The sequence below is a fragment of the Aptenodytes forsteri genome, unplaced genomic scaffold (assembly GCF_000699145.1).
Source record: "Aptenodytes forsteri isolate BGI_AS27 unplaced genomic scaffold, ASM69914v1 Scaffold286, whole genome shotgun sequence".
In the NCBI taxonomy this organism is placed as follows: Eukaryota; Metazoa; Chordata; class Aves; order Sphenisciformes; family Spheniscidae; genus Aptenodytes; species Aptenodytes forsteri.
The window spans coordinates 279213-292886 of record NW_008794491.1 but is presented as its reverse complement, the minus strand read 5'-3'; the positions used below and the strand labels follow the sequence as shown (position 1 = coordinate 292886).

At 37.4% G+C, this 13674-nt stretch overlaps 1 protein-coding gene across 1 annotated transcript; it reads left to right on the top strand.

Annotated features, from left to right (window-relative positions):
* Positions 1-13312, top strand: PARP11 (poly(ADP-ribose) polymerase family member 11). The gene is made up of 8 exons (XM_019475035.1): positions 1-6; positions 3682-3810; positions 3909-4029; positions 5328-5403; positions 6963-7035; positions 7123-7253; positions 11124-11275; positions 11712-13312. Exons 2-8 carry the CDS (start codon positions 3685-3687, stop codon positions 12023-12025), a joined length of 993 nt encoding a protein of 330 aa, XP_019330580.1. The 5' UTR covers positions 1-6; positions 3682-3684; the 3' UTR covers positions 12026-13312.
* The last annotated feature ends 362 nt before the right edge of the window (positions 13313-13674 follow it).

The following is a 13674-nucleotide window of genomic DNA, read 5'->3' as shown; positions in this document are numbered from 1 at the left end:
GATGCGGTGAGTGCGGGCGGGAGGGGGACGGGGGACGGGGGAAACGGCCGCTCCGTTCGTCTTTTTCCTCCTCAGCCCGTCTCCGTACTACGCGCGCCCCGCAGGCCGCTTCTCCTCCCCTCCCGCCCCGCCCCCGCCGGCGAGTGCGCTGCCAGGTTGGGGAAGGGGGTGGGGGGCGTAGGCCACCATCTTTGGGGACGCCTGCGACCCAGATGGAGAGGTGCTGGTGCTGTGCTTATATCGACCACCCCGCCGTGTCCTTGAGCTCTAACGGGATCAGCTCTGGAGGGGGTCGGTAAAGGGGGTGACTGCAACGGTGGTCCCCTGCAGCACGAAGGGGGTAAGTGGTGACACAGCTGCGGAGGGTGTTGTCATTTCACGTTGTGTCCCGTACTAGTGCTGATGCTGTTCTTCTCCCTTCCCCTCCCTAGCCCTGCACTCTTACCTCAGCCAAGTCTCTAGCTCAGGTGCCTTGTTCTCTAAGGAAGAGCCAGAGAGTCCCTTAGCACTGCTAGTGTTCCCAGCAGGGAGCTATACAAAGTTGGTGTTTGTAGGCGAAAGTCTCCGGCAGTAAAGCACAAACTGCCAAGTGGAAGCAGACAGCACAAGAAAGCAGATGGAATAGCGCATCAGGATGCTGCTTTATTTTTTACCGTGAGGGTGGTGAGACACTGGAGCAGATTGCCCAGAGAAGTCGTGGGTGCTCCATCACTGGAAGCGTTCAAGGTCAGGTTGGACGGGTCTTTGAGCAACCTGATCTAGTGAAAGATGTGCCTGACCATGGCAGGGGGGTTGAAGGTCCCTTCCAGCCCAAACTGTGCTGTGATTCTATGCACTGTGAAGCGTGTTTATCATTCAAACTTAAAAGTACTTCTGGAAAAATGAGGCCATGCATTACCAGTAGTAGTAAAGCCATTCAATCACAGCACAACACGCAGTGAGCATTCATTCTGTTTAGGAGGATGTTTTTGCTGTCAGAGTAATTGTGTTTAATTTGAGCTGTTCTGGTAACTCCTGGACCAGTAGAAACAGTGATAATAATGGGAGTTGAGAGGCCTTCTGTTAGCAACAGCATCGTTAATAAAATTCTCATTGCTGCATCTTTGATAGTTGACATTCTGTCATCCAGAAAAACTCACTGAGATTCTTCTGCTCGCTGGGCATGCATTCAGAGTTTTTGGACAAAAAGCTACCTGCTCCTTATAAATGGTGTGGGTTTGATTTTTAAATTCATCAGTAAGTTGAGCAATTTGGATCTGTATCACCTTTGAGAACAGCTCTCTTGTTTTTATGGCTTTACATGTTCATGCTTTTGGGTTGTTCTTCCATACTTCTAAGTATCCTGGAATCTACCTGCTTACCCTAGACTTTGTGACTAGGGTAATACACGTGGATTGAATGTAACATTTTTGAAAGCTATGGGAATAACTGTCTCCTTAGCAAATGGTTTATTCTGGAGGCTGCGTTGCCTCCAAAGGAGCTATAAGCGTGTTGACAGGGCACAGATGAAGATGCCTTCTCTGTTTGTAACTTGTTCAAAAGGCATTACTGATTTGATTGATCAGATTCAAGGCCCTGAACTAACGTTGGGATGGAGCTGAGGTCTGGCCGTTTTAGTGGGAACATGAGGAAACTAAATGTTACAAAAAAAACCCTGAATTGCTTTCCTCTTAGCTTTAAAAAAGCATAGACTACCTCTGCCTTCTCTCTGTAGGAGAGAACACAGCCAAATACTCATCAGAGGGGAAGAATCAAGTTGAAGGTGAAAGATTATCATCAAAAGATGGTGGCCAGTTGTGCTTTAACACCAAGCGAATGTAGGCTGTGACTTTGTATTGCTGTGAGGAATGTGAGATGTTGGCAGATGTCCTCTGAAATAAAGAACAGTTTTCTTATTTCTTTCAAAATATTTTTCCATGCAGCTTATGTACCTTTAGTGTAGTTCTGCTTGAACTTGAGGCAGCTATCCATGTATGTAGCCTTGTGTAGGCTTCCATTTGTACTGAAGTAGGTTTGCCCTCAGATTCTGCAATTTAGAGATGTTGTGGAGGTCCACTTCTGATTGCCCTGTTTTCTAAGCATCTAGATTTTTGTAGCCCTTTGGAGCTTTTGATGATTAGAATACAGTCTCTAGCTATTACCACAAGGAGGTTTCTGGGATTGTTTTTCAAACAGACACAGAGGGCTAGCTTGGGAAAAATAAGGGAGAAGGGTAGTGCTAGCAGAAGTGCCTTCTGCTCTCAACTCCTGCACCAGTAGCACTGGCCAGCTGGTGCCTACTTCTAGTCTCCAGTATTTGACTTCTTCAGGTCTCTACTTTTTTTCTGGTTGAAGTGTCCAGGAAACAACTGAAGCATCCAGGATATTAACTGGACATAGTTTGACTTACTTGTGCTGGAGGGTGTTGTTCGCTTCTTGGAAGCAAAATTTAAGTTGAGGAAATTGTTAGGAAGAGTGCCAGTCTTGGTTAAGCAGTTAGAGTGGATGAATTGCTGACCTTTTCTGGGAGTAGGGCAAGCTTCTTTCTCTGAAAGATTCCCCGCAACCTACTTAGAATTTTTGCTTGGGGTGTGTGTGTGGCAGACAGAGCTGACATGTTAGGAGATATATGCAAGTAGAGTCAAGTGCTTTCAGAGTTTTCACAATTTTATTGATGAATGAAGAAGGAGCTGAAATCTGGCAGGGACTGTTCTTCCAAAGGTATTCCGGCATAGCTCTTGGTAGGCTTGAACTTGTCTACCTGCTTTTTGAACTTCCATAAATTTGCAGCATCCGCAGCATATCATGAAAAGGAATTCCATAGATTGCCATATGTTTTATGAAGAAGTTTCTCTTTCACTTGTTTTGAACTTGACATGTGCAACCTTTGATAGGTGTCTCCTTCTTATGTTGGAAGAAAATGTGATTTGTTATTCCCTATTCGGTTTTGTCATGATTTTGTAGACCTCTGCTATATCCTTTCCTCAGTCCTTTTTCTTCCATCCTGCAGAACCCCAACTATGGGAGTCATTGCTTGTGTGGAAGTCACTCTGGCTTTTGGTGTGAACCTTCTCTGTAATTACAAGTACAAAGTACCAGTAATTTTACTGTATCATTTTTAAGTGGGTGCATTAGGTGGGAAACAAACCTTCACACAGTGTTGAGGAATAATGCACTGTGGACTTGCACAGTTAAATAATTATATTCTTTGTCTTAGTTTTTTATTTTTTTTCTAACAACTTCTGATATCCAGTCTGACTTGTTCACTGTTGGTAAGTACCTAGTAGATGTTTTCATCAAGCTATCAGACGTAACTCCAACACCTTATTCCTGAGTGGTATGTAACTCAGAGCCTGTTGTATATATGAACGGCCTTGCTCATACGACCATCAGTATGAAATTTATCACCTCTCTTTGATCTGATAAAACCTATAGCTCTTGCCTTTACTGGCATACTTACAGACATTTGAGAGAGTTTTGAAAATGTTTAATTAACTTACAGGATAATACTGGATAAATAGCAAATTGAGAATTTTTCTCTGAAAAAGAGGAAAGAAATCTGCCCTCTGCCTGCCAGGTGGTTTTGGGGTTTTTTCCAGTATTGCAAATTCACTTTATTTTGCTTTTTTGTGAATTTCTCAAATAATGCATTTTTGCAAATAGTATCGAAACTTTTTTTGTGTATGTGTGTGAATGTTTCAGGAAATGCTTCAAAGAACATCAGAAGATTTTTTTCCAAAGATGGAAAGTTCAGTTGAAGAGATGGATACCTCTGATACCCAGTGGGGCTGGTTTTATTTGGCTGAGTGTGGTAAATGGCATATGTTTCAGGTAACTACCTATGAAGTTGTATTAGCTGTGATAGATTCCATACATCAAACTACCTATTGCTTAATTTGTCTAAATGTGCTTTCTCATTTATTTTGAAGACTGATTCGAACAGTCATTGCTCTGTTAGCAGTGAAGATATTGAAAGGAGCTTCCGAACAAACCCACATGGTTCTGTTTCTTTTACTACTGCAAAATTTAACTACACGCTAGACTTTTCAGGTATGTATCTTTTCATAGAGTAAATTTAAATAATAGAAGATGGCAGATACACTAGTTCATTTGTTCATTCTGCAAGTTATTGTCCTCATATCTAGTGCAAAAACTTGTGATTGGATATGTCTTCTTTACTGGAAAGTACGTAGGAGTTTTTAGAAGCAGCTGCCCTGTTACATTTTCTAGTGTAGTTTATTAATAAAGTAGCATGTCTTGTTTAGTGGCACTCCATCATGTTGCTGCCGCTTACCTTAGCTGTAGGTGGTATGTAGCATACACCTATGGGACTGGGAAGTTTGAACCTTTTTTTCTTTAACATGCAGCTGCTTGTAAGCTTGAAAAACCTCCTCCATTAAGAGTCTGTATAAGAAACATTGATATGAAGGACGCTTTCTGCAAAATACTGGCATCAAAGTGATTTAATAATTCAGCAGGTAGTTGAAGCCAATTCTGTTGTCAGAATAACAAGGAGATAGGCAAAAGGATTTTCTAGTAGATTGGAAAGATGTCACTTATGCCATGCTTGTAAATACAGAATATTACAGGGTTCTAATGTATGTAGCTAATTATAAATTAATCTGTCATTTGTTCAAAGGTGTGTTCTAATAACTTCCTTTTTTTTTTTATTTTTTCCATGCCTAGATTGTTTATTTTCTGATTAAATTACGAAACAGCTATATGCTTAAATAGAAGCCTCTTCCAAATGAAAGAAAATAATAGTATTTCACATACAGAAAGTGGGGACTGGGTAAAACAGCGATGTACTGGGAGTAAAGTAGTATGTAACAATACAAGGAATTTTATGTTTACTTGTGTTTAAATGTCTGTTTAAAAAAACCTTTGTTTTGCATCCAGAATAAAAACACTAAATGCAAATGCTAAAGAATGATTTTTATGTTACTGTTTGTAGGTCATGATGTCTTGCATTAAGGATAGTAGTAATATGCTTTGTTGTACCAGTTGTATTAAAGCCAGTGGAAGTTTTGCCACTGATTTAGTGGGGCTGAATGTTAGATGGGTATTTTAACAATAAACGTTTTGTTTGTTTGATATTTGCTCATTTTGCCAACTCATATAAAGACAACGATTCTGAGGCCAGTATTTAGGCCATTAAAAGACAACGATTCTGAGGCCAGTATTTAGAAACGTTTATCGAAAATGCTGATTTGTTAATTGTTGAAATAGGAATTCCTGTCAAGCAACTTTCGGTGTAGTAATGTTACTGAAAGAAATTACACTTAAATGTTTCATGTGCTATAGATGAATTCCAGAAACTTTCATCCTAACTCTTGTTTTATGCTCAGTGATGAAACAAACCAACCTAACTACCCTTAAGCAACGTCCAATAAAGCGAGCTCCCTTTTCTATCAGTGCTTTCAGGTAAGGAAATAAAAGGAAGATCCCTTACTTTTATTTTACTCCTGGTTCTTCAAAGTAAAATGAAACAAGAATATGTTTTATATTTATTGTTTATATTTATCTACTTTTTGCATCAAACAATTTGAGAGGTGAACCAAGGTGGGGAGCTAGTCAAGTGAAGAAGGAAGACATTTCAGAGAAGAGTAACAAAAGAATTTTTAGTTTGTTTTTTATCTTTTTTCTGAGAAAGTAAGGAACTTGTAGTGGGAGAAGCAAGGCATACTGAATACTGATACCCTTTGGCAAGGTTCTTAAAGCTGTGCCTGACTTCAGCTGTTGGAGTCCCTTGCTGTAAATACCTGTTGAATCAGAATTGCTGTGGAGAAGCAGCAGCAAAAAATGGAGTAGTTTGTTCCATTGTAATAATGCCTTCATAAATTATTTAGAAGTATTACTGTAACAGCAAAAAAGATTGAGTTATATTTTCTTGCCTGTATGTTTTAATCATTTATTCTAAAATGATTTGAAATTACAAGAAATTGCATCATAACAACCAGATTGTTTTATGAGTCTAATTGCTTTAGATTGTAAGTTTCTTACCATTTGATCAGTCATTAGATGTAAAGCTGTGCTGATGTAAATCTGATACTCACTAAACAATAAACTGATCTATGCAGTGATAGTACCACAGGTAAAATTGACTATATGGAATATGTGGGGGTTTTTCCCCAAATAGTTTCTGAGAAATAATTTTAGTTCTGAACTGTAGTCTGGTTATAATTTCAAAAAGAATTTTGGCATTTGTAATAAGAAATGTAGTAGCAATCTTTTTACGCTGACATTCAAGAAGGCCTGAGTCTTTGAAGTGTCAGCTGTTTTTTCAATGGATATTTGCTGAAGAGTGCATGCAATAATGTGGCAATTTGCTTTTGTTTTTTTGTTTCTTGAATAACTGCATTCAGTACTCTCTCCATGTGATGACACCGTTCTTTACTTTCAGGAGATTGCTTCTTTTAGTCACAGTTTTAAGGCTTAAAAGCTGCTATGTATGTGATGTATATGCTTAAAACATTCTTTTTTTGAGGGTTTGGTTTTGTTTTTTTAAAAACAAATTCAACTATAATTTTCAAGTGTGTGTTTCTAACATAATGCTTTTAAGTACTTCAAATGAGGGCTCAGTTTCCAGAGGCTTAGGCTAGTTGTAATTCCTGGTAGTTTGGAATGTTCAGGGTATATGTACACTCTCACATTTCTAAATTAGTGTTGCTCTCCTGATGTTGCGGACCTTTCTGACCATCTCTTCTGATTTATCTTCCTATCTTTTGTTGGGTAGGTGGTGTATTAAAACTGTTCATTACTGTGCTTTATTTATAATAAGCTAAGCCAGAATTTGAGTACAAAATAAGACCTCTTGCCTTTGACCTTACCTGCTGACAACAGCCTTTGTTTGAATTAAAACCCTAAGTAGTTCTGTATAAGGGTTTTTTTTGGCATACTGTATTGTTTGGAGCAGGAGTTTGACAGGAAGAAAATGCCTCATGTCTTTGATGTGATGTGTTTTTACCTTTTTTTGTTTGAAGTTTCATCTGTGAAAATGAGGCTATCCCTATGCCTTCACACTGGGAGAATGTAAATACTGAGGAGCCATATCAGGTAAGAGTTGGTATGCAAGTTGGTCAAAAACATGTGATAATGAAATAATGCATCGAACTGAAATCGTACTAACCTCTTTTTTTCCAGCTTATTCCATTGCAAAAGAAAACAAATGAATATACTGAAGTTTCTAGTCTCTTTGGAAAAACAATGGATAGCCACCGAATTAAAAGAATTAAGAGAATACAAAATCTAGACTTGTGGGAGTTTTTTTGCAGGTGAGATTATTTCTAAAACCAACAGTCTTAGGATTGCTAACAGAGCAAATCTTGAAGGCATGCAGCAGAAATATGTTTAATTGCTTTTATTATTAATGAAAATATGTTACTTTTTATCTTTTTTTAGTTTTCTTATTTGTGATTCCTCTGTATTTAAAATTCCATTTTCAAGACTTTGTAGTTTCTACAGGTGCAGAAATGTAATACTTGTAGAAATGCATTAGATGTAGATGTAGCACAGATGAGACTGATGCATTAAAGATGTTCAGGATGTCCATGTGGTAGATGCCCATGATACTTACAGTGAAGTAAGGAGAACAAAAATAAACTTTTTGTAAAAGAATTCCTTGACAGGCTTGTATTATTTTAATTTTCAGTGAACAAAGCAAATGAATATTTGTGGCTTGTTTAATTTCTCTTCTTTATGAAACTTAGGACAGAATTAAGTGTCCAATTAGCACATATTCATGTCACTTCTTTAAGTTTAATGTGCTACAAAAGTTTTTTCTAAGTTCTCTGCTTTTCCCTCTTCATATTGTGCTGGTCTGGAAGAAGTAGGAAGTGCCGAGTTCTGTTTCCACTTATTTCGTAGCATCAATCTTAAGCAGTTGTATTTGACAGAAGTTATCTGTGTACCCTCTAAGAAGGAGTACATATCAGTATCAGTTTTAAAGATGTATTACACTATTAAAACGAACTGAAGTAAGTTAAATAGTGAGGAAATGACTAAGCAGATGTATATTAAAAATTTGCGTAAGTTATATCATTTTTTTGAAAGATATGTAACTTATTGTTAATTTAAAGCTGTATCATTAATATGCATAAGGAAATTAATTTAAGCTCTTGGTTAAGAGAGTTAGCCTTCTCTTAATTGCAAATTTATTTGGTTATATTTACCTGTTTTAAGTATTAAGGCTTATTTGCTTAGCCTTGTGTTTCAACATTTACCTTTCTACAAGTAAGTTTCTGTAGAGGTGTATTTATACTATCTTAATACCAATCTTAATTTTTAGGAATAGGAATAGCAAGCAGACTTCAAAGTAAGTGTCCTTTGAGTCTCCAGTGTAGATGGCAGAGGGGCAGCGGAAGACCTTTGTTGCTTAGCTTAGGAACTGATGTCATTTGGAGACTGTACTAGTTTTCCTGACTGGTCAGTGAGTAGAATTCGTGGTTTAAGAACTCTGAATCTATGGATGCTGTGCTAGAATATTCTCAAGGTATGAAACTGAGAATGGGAATTAGAATTTCATACATCAGGAGTATTACAGTATCACCATATAACTAACTACAAAACAAGGTACTTCTTAGTACCTGTACGGTATAAAAGTATACGGAGAAAAGTAATTTCAGTTTTAAAACTTCTTTCCTGTACCAAAAAAATACAAGTAACAATGAAAATTGCTAGAATAAGTGTATGCAATTGAGGCTTAGCTGCTTTTCTGCTGAGGGTAAAATACAGCCTTGGAGTAGATGGGCTTGCACACACTGGTGAAGAAATTATTGCCCCGTAGTATATTGCAAAAAAGTAGGTATTCCAGCATTTCAAATTCACTAAAAGTTCTTTTGGTGTCCCATGTGGGAAGGTAAAAGTAACAAAAGATGAATCTTAGTCTAGCGTATTTTGGTTTATACATCTCAGTTTGGAGTTGTAGAGGAGTACAGCAAGTAGAAAATGGTGTTTGGTCAGTGAGATTGCTGACCATCTTTAGAAACAGCTTGTGTACTTGCACATGTACAAAGAGCATGTCTCTGGGTATTTAGTTTTGCTTTAGGTTTCTCCTTTATTGAGTAAACTGGCTGTGTGAGAGCCTTCTGAGTGGTGGATCAACTTGATTTTGTTTTATTGGATTAGCTTGTCACTGCTGGTGGAAAGTGCTAAGATGATGTTTTTGTAGAATAGTTGGACTCCTCGATTTCTGTTCCAAATCAACAAAAAGTCCTGCTGTGGCATTTCTGCATTGTGCAGAACCACCTTCCCAGTGTGCTCAGTATATTCGACTACTTCTGAGGAACAATTGCTACTTAAACTTTTGTGTTTCTGAGAAAGTATTTTGTTTCATTGATAAGGTCAGTGATTAAATTTGAGCATTGCTTGAATGATTATTTGCATCATTGTAGTGGTCAAAACATGTTTGCCTGTTATAATAGTTCCTGTATTAATGACTATTTTAAATTGGTTTCATGAAATCAACTGGTTGGAGATAGTGAAGGACTGTTACAGAACATTTTTGGACAAGTGATTATTCACCTTTTCTATAAATTTGTTCTGTTCCCCTATTTCAAGAGAAGTTACTCTAGGCTACCTTTATACATTGTCAGAGATCAGCAGCCAATAATAGAGGGCTACTGACTGAAAAATTTTAAATGTTCAGCATTACTAGCCCTTAGCTCAGAGGTGTTGCCTCACACAGGTAGCTTTCTCAAGATGCAGGGAATCTTGGCTCCTGGGTTTTGTTGAATTACTAATAGAGTGGTGCTTGAGTGCCTGGAACCTCTCTGCCTCTGACACAAAATGTCACAAATGAGATTATTAGTGAAACCTCTCGGATGCCCTTGAGATTCTACTGACATTCTTCTGATTTGGAAAGCAGTTGTAGGGAAAAAAAGACACCAAAAAAAATTAAGTTGCCAAGACACAGGTATTTTAGTTTGCACTAAGTGGAGGAGAGAAAAAAAAAAAAAGCTGAACAATGAAACAGAATGAATATCTCTTTCAAGCTAAGTACTGCAAGATTTTCACTTCTGTGAAATGTACTTATTTATAAATAATGCATAATTGCAATGTAATGCCATTAATATGATAAAGAATCTTTGCTGCCTGGCTCTTTCCCTGGACCTGGTTGATAGGACTTCCTCAGACTATATCTAAACTGTAGGCCCTGAGAACTCTTCCCCAGTTAAAGTGTGCACTCCAGTTATAAGCAGATTGCTTAATTTGACAAACCTAAGTATGTGCCTGATAAACCTAAGTATGTAGCACAGTGCTCCGTGCACTGTGGCTTTTATAGGAAGAAAATTCAGGTACATAGACAAGAGCAAAGCTATGATACACTCTGACTTGGTTTTGTCTGGACAGTCAAAGGATCGTAACTATGAACAGCTCAGTGATTTAGACACAGCTCCAGAGTCAACTTCTTCATGGATCTTAGGAAAACCCAACTGACAGAAAGTCACTTAAAAAAGATGGATGGAAAATATATCTGTTCTTTAATTGAAGGTGTGCTATGGCCTTCTGCCCATGAGACTGTAATATAGGTTCACCTGTAGTATAAGGTTGGGTTTTTTGTTTTGGGGTTTTTTGGTTTTTGTTTTTTCAAAATTCTAGACCAATGTAACCCTGTCGAGGCATGCCTTACCTCTTTTAGAAAGCATGTGAACCATAAATTCAGAAAACCATTATGAAATGATCATGTTAAAAATTTAGGTAATTTTATTTTTAATATTTTTGCTGGTTTACCTGGGTAATTATACTTTACAATCCACTAACTTTGTTATCCCTCCCACCATGCTATTTAAGTAGGTGGAGAGAACAAAATGGGAGAAAAATGCCTCTCGTTTAAAAACGTATCTGCAGGAAATGACCACACTGAAACTAATGCCAAATGAACAATGTTGATAAAATTGGTATAAAAGACCTTTTTTCCTAACCTTGGATTACTTCTGAAAATAGTCCACAGTATCCAGAAGTGTGTGATTTCTAAACATGTACCTTAAGAATTCTGATCTGTTTAAAAACTAGAATAATCTAGACACTTGTGAAAGTGGAATATATGGAGTGTTTTAGGTCTGTCCCCTTTGCAGTGTTTTCAGAGTAGTAACTTAATTTGATTGTACAGATGTTTGTAATGCTGTATTGTGTGTTCTCTGTAGGAAAAAAGCTCAACTAAAGAAGAAGAGAGGTGTCCCAACTATTAATGAGCAGATGTTATTTCATGGCACCAGTAATGAATTTGTAGAAGCAATATGTATTCATAACTTTGACTGGAGAATAAATGGGATGCATGCCGCTGTATATGGAAAAGGTAAGTATTTTTGTCACGTACAACAGTTTGGTAATCTTAACAGTTGAACATTATTAAGTGTTCCCTATAGTATGTTCTTTGTGATGTACTCCCTGTGTTTATTGAAGAGCTGTTCAATATAGCTCTGCTTTTACATCAAGTGTAATTAAGAAAGTTAGGATGCAGCAAGGAATGTAATTGTCACAACTGGCTGGTAGGACCAGGGAGCGTGGGAAAGGGATGCCCAGCAAAGCAGTGTTGATCACAAGACAATCTCCCTACTAAAACGTTTCCACTAAAAATATTTGGTCATGTTGCTATAATCTAACAATTTAGGAAAAAAAAAATATTGGATTGCTATGGACATAAAAGAACACACATCTTTCATCATATCCCTGCTCTAGTAGTTAAGCTGTCATGATAAGAATGTCATCAGATTTTTTTTTTTATTTGAAAGGGACCTATTTTGCAAGAGATGCCTCATATTCCAGTCGTTTCTGCAAAGAGGACATGAAGCATGGAGATACTTTTCAAATTCATGGTGTGAATCTGCAGCCTCATCTGCATAGACCAGATAAAGTCATGTTTCTTGCTCGTGTATTAACTGGTGACTATATCAATGGTGATTCAAAATACATGAGGCCTCCTTCAAAAGATGGAAGTTTTGTGAACTTGTATGACAGCTGTGTGGATAATACCTGGAACCCAAAGATCTTTGTTATCTTTGATGCCAACCAAATCTACCCTGAGTACCTAATAGAATTTTGTTAAGCTTGAAAGGAGCTGAACTGGATATTGTTTGTGTCTTTTTGATACTTTTGTTCCTTTTGTAAAGACAACAATATAAAAACATGAAGCGTGAAAGGAGAGAGGTGAAAGAAAAGCTAGCATATGTTTACGGAGGAGAGAAGCTATGAAACATTAAGAGGGATTGTCGAACTGTTTTAAAAATCTGTAAACTTTACTAACGCATTTTGCAAATGTAGAGACTATTACAAATTTGAAATTGCTTAGTGAGCCTTAAATACATTGGGCATTGGTAAGTTTTCAAAGGCAAGATTTATGTTCTGATTTTTTTAATATATTGCAAGTATTTATTCATGTGGTAGAAATATGCCTGTAATATAGTATACATATGATGAAACTAATCTTTTATAAAGATTGTCTGTAGAACATAACAATAACAAAAACAACAACAACAAAAAAAAACCCCAGGGGACTTGGCTACATATGTGTGTATGTCTGTGTTCTGTAGTACACGTTGCTTTTGTGTTTGGAGGTGTCTCAGTTTGGATTCTAAACCTACAAAAAAATCCTTCCGGAGAAAACTGATGAAGGAGCTATAAAGTTCACCGAAGCTGTTATGTTTAACTTCAGGTACATTTAACTGTAAGCTTCAATTATATACTTGCAAAGCTTTAGTCATATACTTGCAAGATTACAAAACGCTTGCACTAGGATTTGAACTTTGGTTTTGATGGAAATGATGCCCATAAGCTCTTGTGGTTGTTAATTGTTTGGTATGTAACTGTTGAGCTCAGTGTTGGGATATCAGCAGTACCGTACACCTTTCTGAGTTCTTCTATAGAATTTTTGCCCTCTTGCTATAATATGCGTGTGTATGCACTTACATTCATGCAGCTGTGCTGCTGTGATTCTTGCCTGGTTAGGGTTTAAGAAGCACTCAGTGCTCATGTACTTGCTGTTACTGAAAGCAATGTTTAGATTAACTTTACTGGAAATAATACAGTTTAACTATGAAAATTTCAAAAGATGCCATCCTTTAATTTTTAAACACTTTAATAGAAAGCTTTCAATAACACTGGTGTAGATCAGGTTTTCATAACTTGTATAGTTGTGAAGTTAAAGAGTATTTTTCACATGTAGAAAGAGCAAAAGAGACAGTATTTGGGTAAAGAACAAACTTGAGTACCTAAATACATGAAGAGCCTGAAGAAGGGGCTGTTACAGTTAAACTGTTACTGAAATGTTAAACAATTTGCTACAAAATTGTGTCCCTAGTGTTTTTCTTCGTTAAAGGACCTAAGGAGCACTAAGGGACAAGGTCTTAAGTGGAGGACCTAAGGAGCACTAAGGGACAAGGTCTAAGTGGCAGCCTTTCCAGGCTTCTGCTTTGGCTATGACCAGTAACAAATCCCTATAGAAATAGTATATAATTATGGCAGATATGGAATGACCTGTATTGATCTGTCATGGAATTGTTAATGGACTTTTTGGATCAAAGGCTATGTTTAAAATCTATTGTATTTAAAAGGCACTGCAGCTGGCATGACCAAGTCTGCTCAAAATCAAAATCCATATAAACCTATGGAACTGGAAGCAGAATATGACTACATCGTAACTGAGGATGCAAACATTCTTCCTTCTCCTTAGTGCGGTTATCTTTGCCTGTCAGTGGA

Bases quoted from the DNA above. Each gene is read 5' to 3' on its own strand.
- PARP11 (XM_019475035.1), top strand. From the start codon at position 3,685: ATGCTTCAAAGAACATCAGAAGATTTTTTTCCAAAGATGGAAAGTTCA. The intron at 4,030-5,327 runs GTATGTATCTTT...TTTTATGCTCAG, and splicing joins CTACACGCTAGACTTTTCAG to TGATGAAACAAACCAACCTA. The intron at 7,254-11,123 runs GTGAGATTATTT...TGTTCTCTGTAG, and splicing joins TTGTGGGAGTTTTTTTGCAG to GAAAAAAGCTCAACTAAAGA.